General features: G+C 32.7%; 2 protein-coding genes and 1 non-coding gene across 3 annotated transcripts; 2 read left to right on the forward strand and 1 right to left on the reverse strand.

Annotated features, from left to right (window-relative positions):
- Positions 1 to 1,295: 1,295 nt before the first annotated feature.
- Trnas-cga lies at positions 1,296 to 1,377 on the reverse strand. The gene has a single exon. It is a non-coding gene; the product is annotated as a tRNA-Ser (tRNA).
- A 2,883-nt stretch (positions 1,378 to 4,260) lies between these two features.
- Positions 4,261 to 6,948, forward strand: LOC114880689 (peritrophin-1-like). The gene is made up of 3 exons (XM_029196968.2): positions 4,261 to 4,346; positions 5,803 to 6,015; positions 6,506 to 6,948. The coding sequence occupies exons 2-3, from the start codon at positions 6,009 to 6,011 to the stop codon at positions 6,820 to 6,822; spliced, it is 324 nt and encodes a 107-aa protein (XP_029052801.2). The 5' UTR covers positions 4,261 to 4,346; positions 5,803 to 6,008; the 3' UTR covers positions 6,823 to 6,948.
- Positions 6,949 to 10,534: 3,586 nt separating this feature from the next.
- Positions 10,535 to 11,483, forward strand: LOC114882266 (peritrophin-1-like). Its single transcript, XM_029199150.2, has 3 exons — positions 10,535 to 10,541; positions 11,064 to 11,352; positions 11,459 to 11,483. The coding sequence occupies exons 1-3, from the start codon at positions 10,535 to 10,537 to the stop codon at positions 11,481 to 11,483; spliced, it is 321 nt and encodes a 106-aa protein (XP_029054983.2).
- Positions 11,484 to 20,871: the final 9,388 nt, after the last annotated feature.

The raw sequence follows: 20,871 nt of genomic DNA on the forward strand, positions 1-20,871 counted from the left end.
ATTAGATGCTGATTGTAAATAGTCAGTGATTATTTGGCAGAAATAAATATTCAAAGCATATCTGATCATACTGTTGAAAGATTAATAATAGACGATTCTCTAATAAATCATTCAGAACAATTATCAGAAAAGTTAATTTTTATTTTTAATGAGGTTATTTTTAAATGAGGTTATCGTTGTAATTTTTATCCCCTTGTTGTATGGTACATGATGTGGTACATTGTACATTGTAGTACATACATGATGAATTTTAATATACGTTCTGTCCGTTTCATAGCAAAATTATATCTGAACCGAATGCATATTATACGACAGTCAATGTTCAATTGTGTTTCCCAGGATCTGCTCAGTTGTCAGCTGTTCGAAAGCAAAACACGCGCTTGGAAAGTTGATATTCTAATTTTCAATTGCTTACATCTCGGAAAGGAAGCCGCAAATTGTGCCGATGTGCTATTGCCGCATTTGTTCATGACCACGATTTGAATGTAATTTATAGTCAACACTCTCGCGGTTCAGCCCGTGCTCTATGCGTGCTCTAATTGGACAGCGTTTTTCGTTAATAATTTAAAAATGAAGCCTTAACTAACATTTTGGCAAAAGAAAAAGTTATTCAGAATCACCTCAGCAACCACCCCTCCACGGAATTCGACCTAGTTCTGGGACACCCTGTATATATGTATAACGAGTATATTGTTATAGGTATCCTCACCCTCAACTTCGGTGCTTCTTCTTTCCGTTCAATCCTACCTCTCCCATGCTGGCGGTAATGCGAAAAGTTCCTGGTAACTTCCTGACTCTCACCTCTTTTTTACGCCCCTTCATTTCAGCATTTTCTTTCAGCATTTCTTTCAGATCATCTTTACTCATCTTTACTCATCTCGAGCAACTTCAAAGAAAACGCTCATAAGCATACATCATCGACATCTGGAATAAAACCTCGACCAACCGGTTCCGCCACATACTTCAAAAGGAAAATGTTGTTCAAAATTACACCCCCCACCACTTATCCAAAAATTATTAAGATCGGAGTGGAAAGCAAACTTTTAAATAATTATCCAAATATTTGCAAGATATGTTAATAATTTTTAATAAACGGGCAAAGTTTTGTAATATCTTATTAGTTGCTTGAATCTGAAATGCATTTTTATTGCTTTGTTTAAATAATTGTATTGTTCTAGAACATAAACTATAAAATACTACCAAAGGAATTATAAATTTTAACATAAGGGTTTTCACTATGGCTTACTAATGATGATAAGGTATTTAATGAAAGTAGGGATAGAAAAAAAGAAATCCGCTGCGGATAGGATTCGAACCTATGCGGGAAAAACCCATTGGATTTCGAGTCCAACTCCTTAACCACTCGGACACCGCAGCTTGTAACAAAGATTTTTCAAAGTTAACTTGAAAAAGATGATGTAATATTTTTAACAACAATATCATAAAATTAATTTTATTATAACTCACTAGACAACAACAAACTTAATATTTGAATAACAGTAATAAATTAAGTAACTTATTGCAACATACTTTTTCGATATCATAATAGAAATTTAGAAACCACTAAATCATATATTATTAAGCTTAATTTGGATAAACACACAACACAGTTGTTTTAAAATATTTCCTTTCGTTACATTTTATATATGTATGTAAGTACTTTGAAATTTATATAAATGAAAACCAAGTAATAGTTTAAAATTGTTTTCTATATATATCAAATTCTAAAATAATAAATCTTATAGTGCAATATAGTTAAATTCTTTTTCCAACTTTTGAAAAATGTGTTTATTTTTTATGCGTAACGAAATAAGTAACGATAGTCACCATGGTATTCATTTTAGAAAGTACTGCTTTTGCCACCTAGTGACAGTCTTTGAAAATATAATAACCGTAAACCTACCTTGAACTTAATTGATAAATTACATCTGGAAAGAACAAATAATGTAAAAAAAAAACAAAATTTAAATTAAGTAACATAATTAGAACTTAACCCTTCTATATTAGTATGTGCTTTGTAAACACGGTTCTTGCAAAGTATGATCTGAAAATTACAGAAACTCTCATATAACACAATACTTTTGATAAATGGTTTTGGTACAACACGGTGTTAAAATTATGGGAACTCTCGTATAATACAAAATTTAAGATAAAATTGATAAGATATCCTGTGAAGTACACTTTTCTGTAACATATTGTTATGGAAGAGATATCCTCGAAGTAGCTTCGTTTATGATACCATAGAGGGTGATTCTGACTATGTGCTGACAATGAGCCAGTATGCAGCTTTGCCCCAAGTAAAATTAGAACAATCTGCATTATTGAACTCAAAGAAAAATTCATTATTATTTATCAAGTTAATATGTAATATGACTGTATGATTTTCTCGCAAGTAAAGTAAGCAAACAAGTAGATGGACGAGCGTAGATTAATTGATAATTATAAAACAAAATTAATTTTTAATCTATGTAATTTTTTTATTTTGTAGAAAAACATTTATTGTTTCATGAAAGCAACATTTTTTATGAAAATTTAGTTTGTACGCAAAGAATATGTGCTTGCTTACGTTACCACCATGTGCTAATCGTAGATTTTAGAAGAAAACTTGTATTTAGGCGTACTGCACAAAAGTATATAATTTATAAACAAATATGTAAACAAAGAAACATGTAAGTCCGTTCTATCACCCATCTACTGGTAATAGGAGTTATAAGTACAATTTTCATCATTTTATGCTTGAATAAATTAATTTCTTTACATGCAATTAATTTTTTCTTTAAAATACAGTTTTATGTGCAAAGCTTCTGATTTTTTTTTTTATAAAATAAATATTTGCATTTTATTTTTACAGCATTTATATTGTTTTATTTTTTTCAATAAAACACTATGATTTTTAACCGACTTCGAAAAAGAAGGAGGTTACTCAATATATATTTTTTTAAAATGTATGTTCGCCGATTACTCCGAGACGAATGGATCAATCGGAGCGAAACCTTCTGCATTTTATAGAGTATAACTCCCGATTGGTCCTGTTAAAAAAACATTTTGCATTATTTCATTCCTAACGACTTTTATCGCAAAAAACGTAATGCTACATTTATATTTTTCGGCTGATAGATGACCTCACTTGCAAAAACTTATGGAATTTTTTGTTAATAACTATTGTCATAGCAAAAAACCTATTCCTTGGTGTTAGTCTCCAAGGAATGTAATGATCGCGATGAAACCTTTCATATTTAGTAGGAGATATTTCCGCGACGAATCGACTTGCAAAAATTTATGAAATTTGTTACTGTTAATAATTATTTTTTAATAATATCCGAGTGGTTCTTTTTTTTATTAATTATCTAAATTCGATCAATATATTTTTTTTTTGGATTATGTTATTAAACGCACACCAACCAATAAAAACGCAAAACCACCTTACGATATCCTACAAATACTGTGTTACGTTCCGAACAGAAATTTTTACAAATTTTCCTTTGTTTTTTTTTACATCGACCGGATGTGATTCGACAATGCATATAGCATTCTGGGAACTCCCTAAACGAACGCAGAAACGGTCTTTGATGTTTTTAAGATAGTCTATCTTTTGGATATTCCTTCCTTGAAATCAACGTGGTCCCACGCTCCGAAAAATACAGATCAGTTTCATTTCTAAGTATCACCGGATGTAAACCCGAAACACCATTCGTGTGGTCCGATAATGCTGAGCATTCTGCAACGTTCCTTATCGGCCTCGCGAAGATGATCAAAATTCTTCATACATATATATAATAATTCAAATTCTCTATTAATTTAATAAATTCTGTAATATATACTGTATTTCTTCCACGCCAGTCAGTTCAAATTGCGAATTCAAAATTTTATTTATCATTGGTCTAGATCTAGCAATTTGTGTTAATTTTGAAAAATATATTTTCCTTTTCATGATGTTGCGATTGGAACGAATTTGGTTAAAAATTGATTGTACTGTAATGATTATCGACATTTTGATTATAACAGGAAGAATAAAGGAATACATACATATATTCGAATTAGAAAGAGTAAGATTAAACGGAGAGAGAAGCGCACATATCCCTACTGCACTAACGATTAACGAATCACGGCTCCTCACTCCTCACGCATCAATCTCGCGGCCTAATTCATTAGGCGCACGGTAACGCAATGTAAACAATTTCGGACTAGGCTCACTCTGGTCTTCCTCGAGGGTGCCAAGTTAAATTGCGACACTCTTCGACGTGCAATCGCGAGGTGCGTGTCGGATAGATCAGTGGAGTGTTTAGAGACGAGTTCTGTCGTTAGTTTGTTAAAGTGACAAATAGGGCAAAAGACTCTAATTTCAGGTATAAAAGTCTTCAATTCGATTTGTTTTTATTATTTTATTCGTTTTATTATTTTTCAGTTTTATTTCTCTTATTTCTTTTTATACATATATATATAAATATATTCACGTAATTTTAGTTTAATAAATTTTGCAATAGATGGGGAGTTTCAAAATTTCAAGCATTTTATTTTATGAATAATTTGGCAAGTAATTTCCAATAGCCAGTAATTAACTCTGAGATTTCCCTAAAACTGGAAATTTCTGTATTTGTAACGAATTAATTGTGTGTCACTTATATTGTTTATAAAAGTTTGTATTTTGTTCTAAATTTATTATTGTACACAATAATTCATAATTATTTTCATAATATATTATTTTTCATTTAACTTTAATTTGATCCATTCGTTTTATTATTTGCCTCCCTCATTATTCTGTAATACCAGCGATCTGATGAAAGGGCCCGTATGGGACTAGCGTATCTCCGAACCCATAAACATTCTAAGACCCATTTGTAATAGAATTTGCTAGGGTTAAATTTCTGGTAATCACAGTGCTCGACTACCACACTATCACAATGTATCATATTTTACACTTTCATATTGGTACAACAGCCATACATACACGTTACACATACATCCGGTAGCGTTCCGAGCACACGCGCGTGCGCCGCACGTAACAACCTCTTCGATGAGATGCATTTTCCTTTAGTTTTGAAAATTCTGTTATTTGGATTGTTTACTTATCTATTTAAAATTTAAATTGTTCGTTAGATTGTGCGTTAGATTAACCTATTCTCAGCAAAGCTTAATCCAAAATTAATGAAAATCTATTTGTGTAAATTAAATTGTTCGCAATATCAAGTTTGATTTTAAATGATAATATCTGTCAGAATAACTAATTGATAGTATTATATCTGTTAATTTTGTTATCTGTTAATAATCCAATACAATGGACACGTTATGATGTATATACATATCAAGTAATGAATGTCGCGTTATTTTGAATGCTTTTTGATACGTGTTTCATCTAAATGTATTTGTCGTGTTAAACACGAATTCGATAATAAATACCTGTAAAAGATAGCACAACGGCGAGATAAATCTCAATCATCTTCACAAATCTGACATAATCAAAATAGAACTTGTAAGAAATTTCCGTTTCTAAACTACGTTCTATAGAATATTAATGATCGAAGGTATTAATATTTCAGAAGCAAAATATCTGTTAAAAAGTAAACGAAATACTTGTAACTTTAATATTGCGAAGTTTTAGTTAATAGATTGCTTTATTTGTCATTTTTAATAAAATACAATAAACAATTGATTTCTAATGGGTATGTTTGCTTTATTTTTTTTTACTTTTCTTTTCTAAAATCCAGAAACGTAATGTATGCCATTAGATCTGATAATTCTTCAATAATATTTCATATCTTGTTGGAACATTGAAAATTGATGGATTGTGTGATTTCTTCACAGATATCATATTTACGCATCAAAAATATGTAGTGTAATGGAAGTGATAAGGACGGCAAGGAAGTGGAGGAATTGGCCACCACCGAAATTCGCTGATATTTTATAATCAGTCAATTGACTATATAAAAAGAATCGACAATTCTGCCACATAGTCGTGATCAAACTGCTAACACGAATTTTCGGGAAGTTCTATATTTCTCGAAGATAAAATGAAGGGTAAGCTTATTACACAATATTCCACCTCATAAATATCATGTGATTTGTAATTGTCTTTTTATAATATTTTCTTTGTCATTACTATTTCAATTAACAATTTGATTATCAATGTGGATGGAAGAAATAATTCAAAATCATTGAATGTTAAAAGTTTTTAGAGTGTATAGTACTTATTAGACAAAAAGATCATAATAAATATAGGTACAAAAATCATCAACCCATTAATAACTCCAAATATTCGATTTTAAATAAATATTTGCATGTGTGCTTGTACTTATCACTACAAAGTAAAATAAATATTCGAATACTATCACACTTAAACAAAATCATTTCAGTAATTATTTTCAATAGTTCTTGCTTAAAATATACCCATTTATGTCGAGTGCAAAGGGTTCAAGTTTTAATAGAACTTCCCTCCGTGCGTTTCGTTCAAGTAACATTATTATCCCAATATGTAAGAGTAATTAGATTTGTTATTTACATTTTTCAGGATTATTTTTCATCACTATTGCCGCGTATATCTCCTACGTTATATGTGCTGAAGACTTGCCGAGCGTGAATTGCCCACCGTACGACGAAAATTCAACTGGGCCATTCTATGTTCCACACCCGTGCAATTGCAATGTTTACTACCTTTGCTTACCACCTGTAAATAAGCCCATGAAATGCGAGTTGGGTTATCACTTTAACAGCATTACGCAGAAATGCGATTTTCCATGGGTAGCAAAATGCAAGGTTCATCCTAAATGCCCGAAATCCGAGATCCTAGATGACGTAATGTCTCAAGAAGAAGTAGTATCTCAATAAGAAGCGGGAGTAGTATCCTAGGAACAACAGAGAGTATCACAGGAACAACGAGGAAAATTATCTGCTGCCTTCTTCCACTAAGAAGTATCCTAAATCTACTTTCTTAAACATAATGTGTTTAATGTTCTAGCGTGTGCGTTAAATCAATAATTTAAATATTATTCATGTACTTACATATGATATAAATTAAAAATTTTCACAGAGCATATCTTTTTTATTTTGAGCTTGAAAAACCTTTTATGCACCACCTGCCTTAATAATGAAGAATCATTATGCATTTAGTAATTAGTAAAATAGGGATTAGGCTCAGTTTGAGGATGAGGATTCCATTTTTATTGTAAAGTTGAAGCAATGTTTATTAGTGTGTAACGTCCCAAAGTGAGACTCTGTTGCTGCACTGGCGTAGAGGGAGAGCTGTTCCCTCAAAAAGCGACTCGATAGGAACTTACTTACTATGTACTTTGTTAGGGATATAGATTCGTGTGGTGCGCGGTTAAGAAGTGAAATTCAAACGTTAATGCGTTTCATTAATTGTTTATTATTGATTGAATAGTAATGAATTAATCAATTAACGAAATATTAATCAAATAGTCCTTTACATTAGATTCCGCCTGCGGAAAAATTTTGCCTGCACTAGTACTTACGTACCCCTACTCTTCTTTCTGACGCAAGCATCTCTACTCCTCCCTTTAACGCAAGCGTGCACGCCATCTAATGCTACGAGGTTCTACTATAATACATTAATTATCGACTAAAAATTACTTATCATAAAACTAAATTGTCAGCGGGACATTACAAGTGCGATAGGGTATTAAAATTAAAGTATTTTTACTTTTCAATCGTCTTCGAATCTCTAAGGAACCAATATGACCAAATCATATCGCGATTTATCAATGGAGCTTGTCATCTGAATTCAACTGATGAAGTGAATCATCTTACAACTATAATATGTTTCCTATAAAAGGAATAAGGTAAGGTCACGAAAAACATAATATAGTGCCGAAAATAGGAATAGGATATAGGAATAGTGATATAGGAATAGTAGGCTTCATAATTGGCTTCATATTTGAAAGTTATCGTTATATACTAAATTTAAAATAGTTACTAAACCGAATATTCATCTTGTGTACTACAAGCATAATGAGTAGTAACTTTCGAATGTTAAGTAACGTGATAGGATGTTCTTCCCCTACATCCCTTTATTTCCTTAGGGATGATTATTCTTTGGCAGTATATATACATCACACCATCGCTTTATTATTGCATTTACTAACGTCGTACTTATACAGATATATGCACAGTTTACCATGATTGGGGTAACTAGAATTTTGTCTGGGGTGAGCTACGCCCAACAGAATCTTCGGAATTTTGGAAATTTGAAATTTCATTTTCATAATTTTGGAATTTTGGAATTTTAGAATCTTAAAGTTTCTAAATGATGAGTCGGTCAGTTCACGTTTTTGAGGGGGACAGACCCATCCTGGTTCCTGCCTAGTTACGCAAATCTTTACCATATTTTTCATGTTTTATCGTAATTTACTATTCAAACATACATATCGTTTAATTTATTTACAGTGTATATGTATAGTTTCGAAAGATGTTTCGTATAATTTCGAAACAACTTAAGGAAAACGTTCCGATAGTAAAGTATGTACTACACTTTCCTCTTACATAAATCGCTTCAAAAATGGTAATAAATAAGTGAAAATGTGACTTGTTAAACTTTTGCAAGTGTTCGTAATTCAATGGCACCGTACTGTACATTCCGACACTACATGCGTTGCCATAAAAACTGCTAGTTTGGTATATTTTTAAATATGAACTGGTTTATTATTAACGAATAATATCTGTAGCTGCTATTGAATTATATAAAGTGTTTCCTCGTATTTGAAAAATTAAATCGAAAAAATATAGCGATCGGAACGAACAGCGTAAAGCGTAGAAGGTTTTAGCTGAAAATAGAAACTTAAAAGAAAAACGAATAAAAAAATTTATCTTCTACTAAAATTTGTCAAACATTTAAAAAAAAATTAAAAACGATAAAGATATTTAAGTGGTCTCCTTCAGTTGGAATATCTTATAGCGCTAAACATGCCATTTCAAGTAATTTGTCCAATAATCTTTTCATCCTACACAAATTTACATTTGCATTTCGAGTAGTACCTTCTCCGCTCTTATGGATAAAAAATTATGTCATCGAACACGACAGATTCACCATACCAAAAATAGCAACAGCTTAGACGAATTTCGAAAAGTCGACGTGAAGTGCGATTACGTTAACAGTTTTAAACGTCGCACAGTGGAACAAAATGAATTGAAATTGATCAAATAACGATTTTGGTAATTTTATGAATTGAAAAGATGTTAACATCTTCTGAGAGAGAACTAATTTTATTATAGTACTAGCGATCGTCCTTCGTTCACGAGAGAATTAGAAATGCAAATTAATTTTGATTTAGCACCTTTTATCTTGTTGAATATAAAACTTTGGTTGCTTAAGAATTAAATGTTTTGACTGGTTCTTTTTTAATCCATTAAGATATTGTGATGAAAACAAAATGTACAATATATTGTGGCATTTAATGGCCTCTATATACCTATGAAGGCACATTAATATACGCTCAGTACTTTTTGAGATTAGCTCAAACAAACCGATAGAAAGAATCACAGATAAAAGTTCTAAGAGCAGTTGTTCATGCTTAGGTATCATGTAATTAAGTAAATAAGCCTAAGTATAGATATTTATTTTGAAATCACAGACTGACACTCCAGTTTTATTTATATGTAGTGATGTATTGATGTATAGATAGGAACTATCGTTTTCTTAATAATTGCTTTTATTTTCCTGTATTTAGAATTCTAAGTCAACAAAAAATCATTCAATTTACAATTCTGAAATACGTTGCTTTAAAATTCATTTCAATAAATGGGAGGGGGGGGGGGGTATACAGTCAGATAGCTTGGTGGATGAGGATCACAAACATGGTGGTTCCAGGTGTCTAAGTCTTAAGGGGGCGGAGATATAGGGGTTGGAAATTGCGATGAACTTGAATTTCACTCGCCGCAAGCGACCATTGCTTCTCTACTATTTCTGGCCCGTCTACCGTTTTATATTTTTCATTATTGTATTTCACATTTCAATATATATTTTATTTTATTATGTTTTAATATTTTGATAATATACTATTTTTGATTATATTAATCAATTTTAATTTTCTTTAACATAACCTCTTGTTAGCCTCCTTATCGTTCCTATAATATTAGCGATCTGATGAAAGGGCCTGTATGGGACTAACGTATCTCCGAACTCACAACATTTTTAGATCCAATAGCCATAGAAATTGTTAGGGTAAATTTTCAGGAGTTAAGGCGTCACACGCGCATTGCGTTACCGTTAATTACTTTGCTCGACTACCACACTACCACAATACACACTGTTACACTCCTACAACAGCTGACCCACACGGTAGCGTTCCGAGAACACGCGCACTCGCCGCACGTAACAACTTCATATCTTGTTGGAACATCAAAAATACCTATTGTAATGGAAGTGATAAGAACGGTAAGGAAGGGGAAGAATTGGCCACCACCGAAATTCGTTGATATTTTAATCAGTCAATTGACTATATAAAGGGAATCGATAATTCTGCCACATAGTCGTGATAAAACTGCTAACCAGAATTTTTGGAAAGTTTTATATCTCGAAGACAAAATGAAGGGTAAGCTTGTTACACAATATTCCACTTCATGAATATCATGTAATTTGTAATTGTCTTTTTATAATATTTTCTTTGTCATCTCTATTTCACTTAATAATTTGATTAATAAATAATACGGGAAATTAAACAATAGACAGTCAATGTGGATGGAAGAAATAATTCAAAATCATTGAATGTTAAAAGTTTTTAGAGTGCATAGCACTTATTAGACAAAAGGATCATAATAAATATAGGTACAAAAATCATCAACCCATTAATAACTCCAAATATTCGATTTTAAATAAATATTTACACGTGTGCTTGTACTTATCACTACGAAGTAAAATAAATATTCGAATACTATCACACTTAAACAGAATCATTTCAGTAATTATTTTCAATAGTTCTTGCTTAAAATATACCCATTTATGTCGAGTGCAAAGGGTTCAAGTTTTAATAGAACTTCCCCCCGTGCGTTTCGTTCAAGTAACATTTTTATCCTAGTATATAAGAGTAATTAGATTTGTTATTTACATTTTTCAGGATTATTTTTCATCACCATTGCCGCGTATATTGGCTACATTGTATATGCTGAAGACTTGCCGACCGTGAATTGCCCGCCGTACGACGAAAATTCAACTGGGCCAATCTATGCTCCACACCCGTGCAATTGCAGTGCTTACTACCTTTGCTTACCACCTATGAATAGGCCCGAGCTATGCCCTAATCATCAGTATTTCAATGACGCCACGAAGAAATGCGATTCGCCAGCGAATGTAAAATGCAAGACTCATCCTAAGTGCCCGAAACCCGAAATCCAAGATGCAGTAGTGTAAGAAGAAGCGGGAGTAGTATCCCAGGAAAACTATCTGCTGCCTTCTTCCACTAAGAAATATCCTAAATCTACTTTTTTATACATAATATGTTTAATGTTGTAGTATGGACGCCAAATCAGTAATTTAAATATCATTCGTGTATTTACACATGATATTAAATTAAAGTTCTCAAATTTACATATTAAAAATTTTCACACAACATATCTTTTTTATTTTGACTTTGGAAAACCTTTTATGCACCACCTGGCTTAATAATGAAGAATCATTATGCATTTAGTAATTAGTAAAATAGAGATTAGGTTCAGTTTTAGGATGAGGATTCCATTTTTACTGTAAAGTTGCAACAATGTTTATTAGATCAATAGAGCAGGCCTGTCTAACTGCTAGAAGCGAAAGAGCCACTGCTCCCACTCTTACCGCTTCAGACTTCAGTCACAATATAGGAAAGAACAGTAGGATCACTCTGCCAAAAAGCGTACCAATAATTGTCGCTCGCGCATGACCGAATCGCACAACCAACAATATGGCGGCTGTGAATATATATGATAATAGTTTCTGGTATTTTAACCTCTGTTACTTCTAAAACATTCCTGTTGCGATAAAATTCAGTAAATTTTATACACAGATATAAAATATGAGAGAAAGAGGTGGATACCGTTGTTCCTTCAAAGGGTGTCAAAGTGCAAGCAGTGACAGCAGTAACAGGCGTTCTGGGACACCCTATATTTTATATCTGTCAAATGATATTTATCCAACGTTTCTTGTATGTACATTTTAGATATAGACATTATTATTATTATCATCATTGTTTTATCAAAATATTACCACTTTATGGGTTGTTTATTAATTTCTAAGATATGCTGTATACATTATACATTTGTATATAATTTATTAGGACTTTATTAATTGAATAATTGTTGTATATAATAATTGTATTGTACAGAGATTTCAATAAAATGTGTATTTTAATTAAATGTAGATATTTAATAGTCTTTTTATGGTATTCTATTACGAAATCTCTGTTTGTTTGTACCGAGTGCTTTTCAAATTAGAGCCCGCGCACAACCAGCAATATGGCGATCTATTGGTCATGAGATCAAAGGCGCCGACACGGAGTGAGCCTACTGTTCTTTCCTATACTGTGCTTCAGTGGCAGTAGTGAGGCAGATATTGGAAGAGTCGGGAAACCAACTGGAAGAGTGGGGGTAGCTGAACGCGAGCTGCGTGGCAGGGGAAGGAGCCACGAGTGGCCCGCGGGCCGCAGGTTAGACAGACCTGCGATAGAGTATTAAAATTAAAGGATTTTTACTTTTCAATTGTCTTCGAATTTCTAAGGAACCAATATGGTCGCTATTTATCAATGCAATTTGTTATCTGAATCCAACTGATGAAGTGAATCATCTTACAACTATGTTTCGATAATACCTATTGTTTCATTTGCATAACTATAACTTGTTTTCATAAATTGATTTCTCGCGTATAAAAGATATAAGGCAAGGTCATGAAAATCATGATATAGTGCCGAAAATAGGAATAGGATATAGGAATAGTAGGTTCCATAATTCGTCTTAATATTTGCAAGTTATCGTTATATACTAAATTCAACAACTCATTTTAAAATAATTACTAAACCGAATATATATTCATCTTGTGTAAAGCAAGCATAATGGGTAATTTTCGAATGTTAAGTAACGAGATAGGATCTTTTTCCCCTACATCCCCCTATTTCCTTAGGGATGATTACTCTTTGGCAGTATATGTACATCACACAATTGCTTTATTATTGCATTTACTAACATCGTACTTATACACATATATGCGCACTTTACCATGATTGAGGTAACTAGAATTTTGTCTGGGGTGAGCTACGCCCAACAGAAGTTTCGGAATTTTGGAAATTTGAAATTTCATTTTCAAAATCCAGGATTCTGGAGTTTTGAAATTTTGAAATACTGCAATTTGGAATTGTGGAATTTTAAAATCTTAAAGTTTCTAAATGATGAGAGGATTAGTTCACGTTTTGGTGGGAGACAGATCCACCATGGTTCCTACGTAAATGTTTACCATAATTCTCGTGTTTTATCATAATTTACTATTCAAACATACATATCGTTTAGTTTATTTACACTGTATATTCCCGACTAGTCGGGCGGGCTCGGAACTCTTTCCCTAACCCTACCCCTTTCACAACCACTGGTATCGGGCCGATAAGGGCCAGAGCGAAGAGTAGAAAGGAGAACAACGCTGCTGCCACACCGAAGAAATGAGATCCCGTCCCCGAGGCCGACGACGACCCATAGGAAAGCACACCGACCCAACCCCTGGAGGGAATGTCCGCCAGGCAACGGAGTCCTGCCCCAAAAGGAGCCGATAAACGTCCCAGTGGGGCCATCTGTACGCCAAGCCCGAGGACCCTCACCAGGCAGCCCAGCGCCGATAAACCTCTGGCTAGCCCTTTATCAACCTCGATCACAGCCAATCCCCAATCGATCAAGATCCCTCACCCAATTATCGGTTGTAATTACCCGATTTGAAGACCCAATCTCCGATCTACATCCCCTCCCCAAAATTCCCTGCGATGGCGACGAGCGATCAATTAGAATTCGAGGCGTCAAGCGAAAGCTATTAGATTTCAAATAGCAATTTTATATTCCGAGAAGCGATTTTGGGAAAGCGAGTTAAGAGTGATATCGTAGAAGCGCGTTTATAGAGTGTGTGAATGTACGCAGGTGTCCTGAGATACCGGTAAGCCCTTACTATTGTAAAATCTGGGTACACTAACGGCCACCTCCCGCGTACTATTCTTCGTAAACCGCGATATCGTCCTGTCCCTGGTTCCGATCCCTAAAGATCCCTTATTCCCCATTAAATACTTTCGATCGCGAAGAACCTCCTCGAACCCTCTACCCCGAAATCCATATTCCCCGCATTTCCTACCCTTGCGGACTCCCCCGCGTAGTCTGTGACGGCCAGCTACGGTCGAGTATTGTTGTAAATACTCGATCGGTTTAGTATTGTTGTAAAATACTCTGTAATATTTTAATGACAGTAATTAATAACAGTTTTCAATAAAAAATGTAATTTAAAAAAAAATTAAACAAGCTATAAGTCAGTATTTATATTTTCGGTAATGATGCCAATTAAAGGCAATTTTTCAAAATTTCATCAAGTTATTTGGAATCGTACCAAAGTCACGCATTTTTGATCGGCAAGAGATTGTTTTGTCCCACTGTACGTTCCGTCGCGTTGTATATTATGGAATGAAATCTCGTTGAGCAGAAATCCTGTGGAAGTGGGCGGATTTACTGGAGGATCCTCGAGGCAGATACATCCATCAGTGCGATAAGCATGGAACGTGCCGGGTACTTTCGGAATGCAAAACCGCCTGGAAGATTTGAATAAGAATTGCGAAACCAGCTGACCACGTACAATACGCAGTGTATCCTGAGCGGATACACTTTTCCCTCGTGCATGAAAGAAAGTTGTGATACACGAAAGGAAGCGTTCGGTTTCTCTATGTATGTAACCCACATTCGATACGATTCGACAATTCTGTTTGATCCGATTCTACATCTTTCACGTATACGGTTCTGTTTCAAGTAATATTATACTCACGCCTATGTATAGGGTTACCGAAAAAGGATATCGGTATTTTAAACGCGTATAATTTTGTTTTTTGAATACAGAAAATAGCCATTTTTAGTATCGCCCAAGAAATAAAAAATTCATGCAAACCTTTAAGAATGTCTCTCAAGAAACGACAAATGTATTTATGACTTTCTCGAAAAACAATGGGAAAGTTGTTAAAGATAAGTGGTAAACGTCCCCTTTTACATACATTAATAGGAATTGCTCATTTTTCCATAGAAGACGCAAAAAGTTCTGAAAAGTCAACCTGCCAAAAAGGTCATTCCATTAAAAAAAAGATAAAACGATATTAATCTTGAAATTTCCTAAAACTCTTCACTCACAAGAAATGACTGCTGCTGTGTTAGAACCCTCTCGATGATATACAACTTCCACGAATAAATTTTTTACATATTTCTGTTTTTCATGATTCACTGTATATGTACAATACAGGGTGACCCAGTTCACTTGAGGACCTGGAATATCTTGCTCGCTTTTTTCATTATAATAAAAAACAATGTAAAATAGAGAAATATGATTTGGTATTGTAATAAACAGAAAAATGTTTCAAGATCATCAATATTTTTTTAAATGGAATGATATAAATAGTTACATATTTGTGTCATTGTGGTACAAGAATCGAGGTCAATATCAATCTAATCATTTATAACAACATGACCTTTAAATAACTTCGAATTCTTTCTACATGATTATTCCATTGCATTGTTTCGCAAAGTAACGCAATCTGATCGTGATGAATTATTACACTGGACCAACCTGATTGTATAGTAAGCATACCAGTATTTACGACCTATTAGTTACAATGGTAAGTGCCAAGAACGGTTTGATGTTAAAGTCATAAGAAATGTGTTTACTAATATGTATTAGTCAAGGTTCAAATAACCGTAGGAAACATTTTCTGCATTTCTGAATAGACTACCAGAGAGTCATTCGTTCAAAGTCTATAGAAGTGTATCTGCTGAAATAGATAGACATCATTTTCAGCATTTTTTGAAATAAACTTTTATATGTATTAGTCAATCAATCATTCATTTTTCAATTTTTGGTCCTTAATATAATATAAATAACATATTGTTATAGATTAATTATTAAATTGATCTTGATCTTAGTAATTACAAAAATATGACAATGACAAAAATAGGAGGTGTCATTAAAAAAAAAATGGTGATCTTAAAATTATGAAAAGTATGACCACGAGAAAAATTTTTTTTGTTTATCGCAACTAACAAATTGAATATATTACATTATATTTAATCTAACATAAATTGTTTCTCTTATACCATATTGATCGCATTCTAAGTAGTAATTCAGTGTTTAGAACCTATTATAGCTCAACCTAACTTAAACCATTATTAGTCCATGGTAAATTCATTAATGAATAAAGGCAAAATACTTCAGCGTGATGCCAGTCATTTTATTATTTTGCATAGGAAAAATATCAATACCTGTGATGAAAATATACTACACTATTCGGATGATTTTTACGCGGGTAATCATTGGTTTCACGAAAACAGCGCGTAAATGGAACCATGAAAAGCTAAAGATCCGTTTAAGATAAAGATCCGTACCACATTCTCAAACATGTATTTAGCTCTTACTGAGGTAGATAAATTACTGTAAATAAATTACACTGGGGAAACCCCGAATTTATGTTTCCACATAACAGCTCTGGTAGCTCAAGCACGTTAAAATGAATCGGCGTAAATGGAGACCACGTAAATAGAGGAATTACTATTTTTGAAAATTGGTCCGTAAAGGGGACTATATTCTCATTTTTTTTTGTTCAGATTTTTCAATATTTATCTACTATTATAAAATTGCATTTGTTTAAAACAATTGCAAAATCACTAAACACTACAACATATCTAAATTTCAGCAAAATCCGATATGGTGCTCCGAAACATGGTGTCCGATTTTACATGGAATGACCGCTGTACTATACAATAATTATCTACCTTTAACCCTTTCGCTGCCACGGTGGTCCCATGGGATCGGCACTTGTCTTTTGATTTGGGCCATGGTGGTCACCGGTAACCACCACTAAGAAAAATGTGCTATTGGTAAGATTGTACCGTTATTTTAATATATTTCGCAGTTCTTTGCCATTATAAAATTTTTAATTTTGTGGCCCACCGGTGCAAGTTCAAAAATTCGCGTGGCAGCGAAAGGGTTAAACATTTATTATTCGGCTAAATGTAATGTAAGAAGTACAAGTTTCTTTTTGTCGTAATTTTTGAACCGTGAACATCCCTGGCCTCGGACAAGGTGCATTTTACTTGGGACCTTTCATTTTATAATATATTCAAAAATCAGGGAAGTCAATGTCGAAGCCTTTTCTCTATAGGTTTACTCCAAATATCGTATTTATTCATACCAGCAACTTTCGTTTCAAGTGAATGGCTATTTTCAAAAGCAAGGCAGATTGTTTTTAGCAGAGAAATCAGATCGCAAGTAAAATGAACAAATATGCTGTATGTAATTATGTTTAAACAAGAACAAACCTTTCGAATGATAAATGAATCCATTATATCTTGCACTCTACTTCTGTTACTCGTATTTGTCATAATGATATCTTAATGATATTATTAAAATATCGTTAAGTATACAAAGATATTGTTGATATATCACGTGAGCAGGTATCAATCAGCTTTTGGGGACAATCTACAACAACACTTCTTTGGAGTTGTTTCTTCAACACGTGACACATACGTGACATTCATATTTAAATTCCACACAAGATACTCTTATAAAACTCAGTGAAAACGAAAACGATCAATTATTGGTATTATTATTCAAATAATTTTGCAATAATTTTTGGATAGATTATTCAAATAAATAAAAAAGACCGAAATTTTTCACTAATATGGAATTATTACGTGAATAGAGTATTCGACTAAATAAATTCATTAAGACTCTAGATCAGGCCTGGCCACCACGCGGCCCGCCGGGCGATTTTATATTTCTATTGAAACTTTTGTTTCTCGTTGTACATATGTATGTATACAAAAAATATTAAAGAAATGATAATTTGCATGTGTCATTGTTATAATGTGCAAGTGCAACTACGAACTCCAGTTCGTAGTTACAATACTTATATTACATCCGAGAGATATTTCAACTTAAGATATTTTGCACAACGAGTTGTAAGTGCTTTTGAATCCGCATATGTTTGTGAAACATTTTTTTCGAAAATGAAATTTACAAAGAGTTCATCACGTGCTTCATTAACTGATGCCAATTTAGAAAACCAGCTAAGATGTGCAACGTCGAACGTAAATATAGATTTTAAAAAATTAATGAAAGAAAGGATAAACAAATATCTCATTAATTAAGACTCGATAGTTAATTATATTCAATCATAGTATAACAATAAAGTTTCATTCATTTTGTATTTGTATTACATTTTTTAAAAGCATGTTTACCTACAGTGCGGGCCTCTGTAACGTTACACATCATCAAAGTAGCCCGTGAAACCATTTGAGTTGGTCAAGCTTGCTCTAGATGTATTCATTTTTTACAACCAGGAATCGCTTTCAAGGAAACGCTTCAGAAAAATATGTATTTACGTATTTCTGAAAGAAATTTTGTCGCACACTCATATAAAAGGTACAAGGTATGTTTCGCTTAAAAGTAAATTTATAAAAAGATATCCACTTAATAGGAATTTGCTAAGAATTATAATGGCTTGTCAAAGTTTGATTATAATAGGTGAATTATGGGTTGAGTATAGGAAAATGGGGCACCGATCGAGCTGATTTTTTCACTATAGATAGCCCTTGAGGTGGGGATTCTAACGGTGGTCCGTTCAGTTTCAGTTTGGGGATTCCAAACTGAAAAGGCCCAAAAAGTGGTTTTTTGGGAAAACCAAAAAATTAAAAAAAATTAAAAAATGATGTACTCACTGAGATCGGTGCAAAAGACCACTTTTTGGGCCATTTCAGTTTTTGACCCCTTGGGGGGGGGGGGGATTTAAGGGATGGAATGACCACCGTTGGAATTCCCACCTTAAAGACTATCTATGGTGAAAAAATCAACTCGATCGGAGGGTACCCCATTTTCATATAATTAACCGAATTATGTTTAACTAATTTTATATAGTGTTTTGAGACCGACTGATTATGATAACAATAGCAGATTGATAATATTATCCGTGATTATAATAACCGCATCCCACTGTATATATATAAAACTCACGCACATCTTATGTTATCTGAGAAAAATTAGAATATATTGTATAAAGATATGTAATTGCATGAACATCTACAGTCTAGTAATTATACATCTTGATACATTGTTAAATTCGAAGTATAAACAAGTTTTTGTTCATTTTGAAAAAAAAAAGAAAAAAATTTAACTTTCGTAAGAAAAAATGACTCTCTTGAAATATACAATATACACACTTCCAGAAATGATATAAGATTTATGTAAATATTGTTTCGGCGAGTGTTGTAATTTATGAGTCAAACACGTATAAGGAACAGGAATAATTTCTCTTAAGTATAAAAATAGCACCAACCGAGTGCAATAAAATTCGTGCAAAAACAATCGCGCAAAATCACGTGAAAGTCGATGTGTATTACTTATTGATCGTCTTTTGTCAGTTGACTAACAAAGTAAGGGTTTAAATTAAAATTCGTGATTGTTTACTGTTTGTTTATTGTCATCTCTAATTTCTTTCAAACTTCAATATATTGAAAAGCCTTATTTGAACAGGTGAAGTATCATTGAAAAAAGTGTCGCAAACAATTCTAAAGCCCTCTTAATTTTATATGTGAACTATACTCAAACCTAATCTTTCCTAAAAACCTAAAATTACAGAATTTAATGCTTACAATTAATACTGAAGAACCCATCCCACAGAAATGGCAAATAAGAAAATCTTGAAATCTCTGAATCATCTTCACCTTCAGATTCGTCACAAGCGCCACGTGGCGCTCCATCTGACATTTTTGTCCAATTAAATTTTGTTCTACCTCCTATCGTTTTAGAGCTATGTATAGCTTGACTCATTGTCAGTTGCGTGAGACACCTTATATGTATATTAAAGCTGTTTTATTATACCTGTTTCATGAAATTTATATAATAATATCAGAACGATTTTACTTATACAGGTAAGTCACGATTAATGCTAGTTCACATAGTGCGATATTCGATTTAGTGCGAATTTTAAAATGAAAAAATTCAGTTAATGCGAGGCTTGCGAGACTTCTTTCAATTGGTAAAACTTTAAAAAATAATAAACATGTTTATGCTATTATAATTTAATAATATACGTATGAAAGGTATATTTCAAAATTTGTATCGTATATTTTCTTTGACTAAGAACCAATTCCTATATTTCAAGTATTCAAATAGTACGAATTCAAATAATGCGAACAATTTATGGGATTTATTACTCGCACTAATCGAGACCTACCTGTATTTTGGCATTTAGATAAATTAAAGCTAGACAAACAAATTATAATAATATTATTATATTTCTTAACTCATATACAGTTTTCATTGGTATGGTTTCCAATTTACTAATAAAGGTCGTGTTAATTGGTACATAAACTAATAAAATAAAAATAAAATAGTACTGAGTAAAAATAATTAATAAAGTGATAATAAAACAATAAAATAATTGTTCTATTTGTCCCCAGCTTCAAATAATTAACTTTAGTTACCTATATAATTTTAAATAATCAAGGAAGACAAATAATTTTTTATTGTATTCAAAATGCAAAATGCAATATTCTATACTATTTGAAAATAAAATTATTTTTAAATTTAGAATTGAATATTTTTTATTTGTATTGCGGACAGAATTTAGTGAACGAAACATCTACCTAAAATAAGATTTTATTTTCAAGATCATATAATTGTGT

The sequence above is a fragment of the Osmia bicornis genome, chromosome 8 (genome assembly GCF_907164935.1).
Source record: "Osmia bicornis bicornis chromosome 8, iOsmBic2.1, whole genome shotgun sequence".
NCBI lineage: Eukaryota > Metazoa > Arthropoda > Insecta > Hymenoptera > Megachilidae > Osmia > Osmia bicornis.

Bases quoted from the DNA above. Each gene is read 5' to 3' on its own strand.
- LOC114882266 (XM_029199150.2), top strand. The intron at 11,353-11,458 runs GTAAGAAGAAGC...TTAATGTTGTAG, and splicing joins GAAATCCAAGATGCAGTAGT to TATGGACGCCAAATCAGTAA.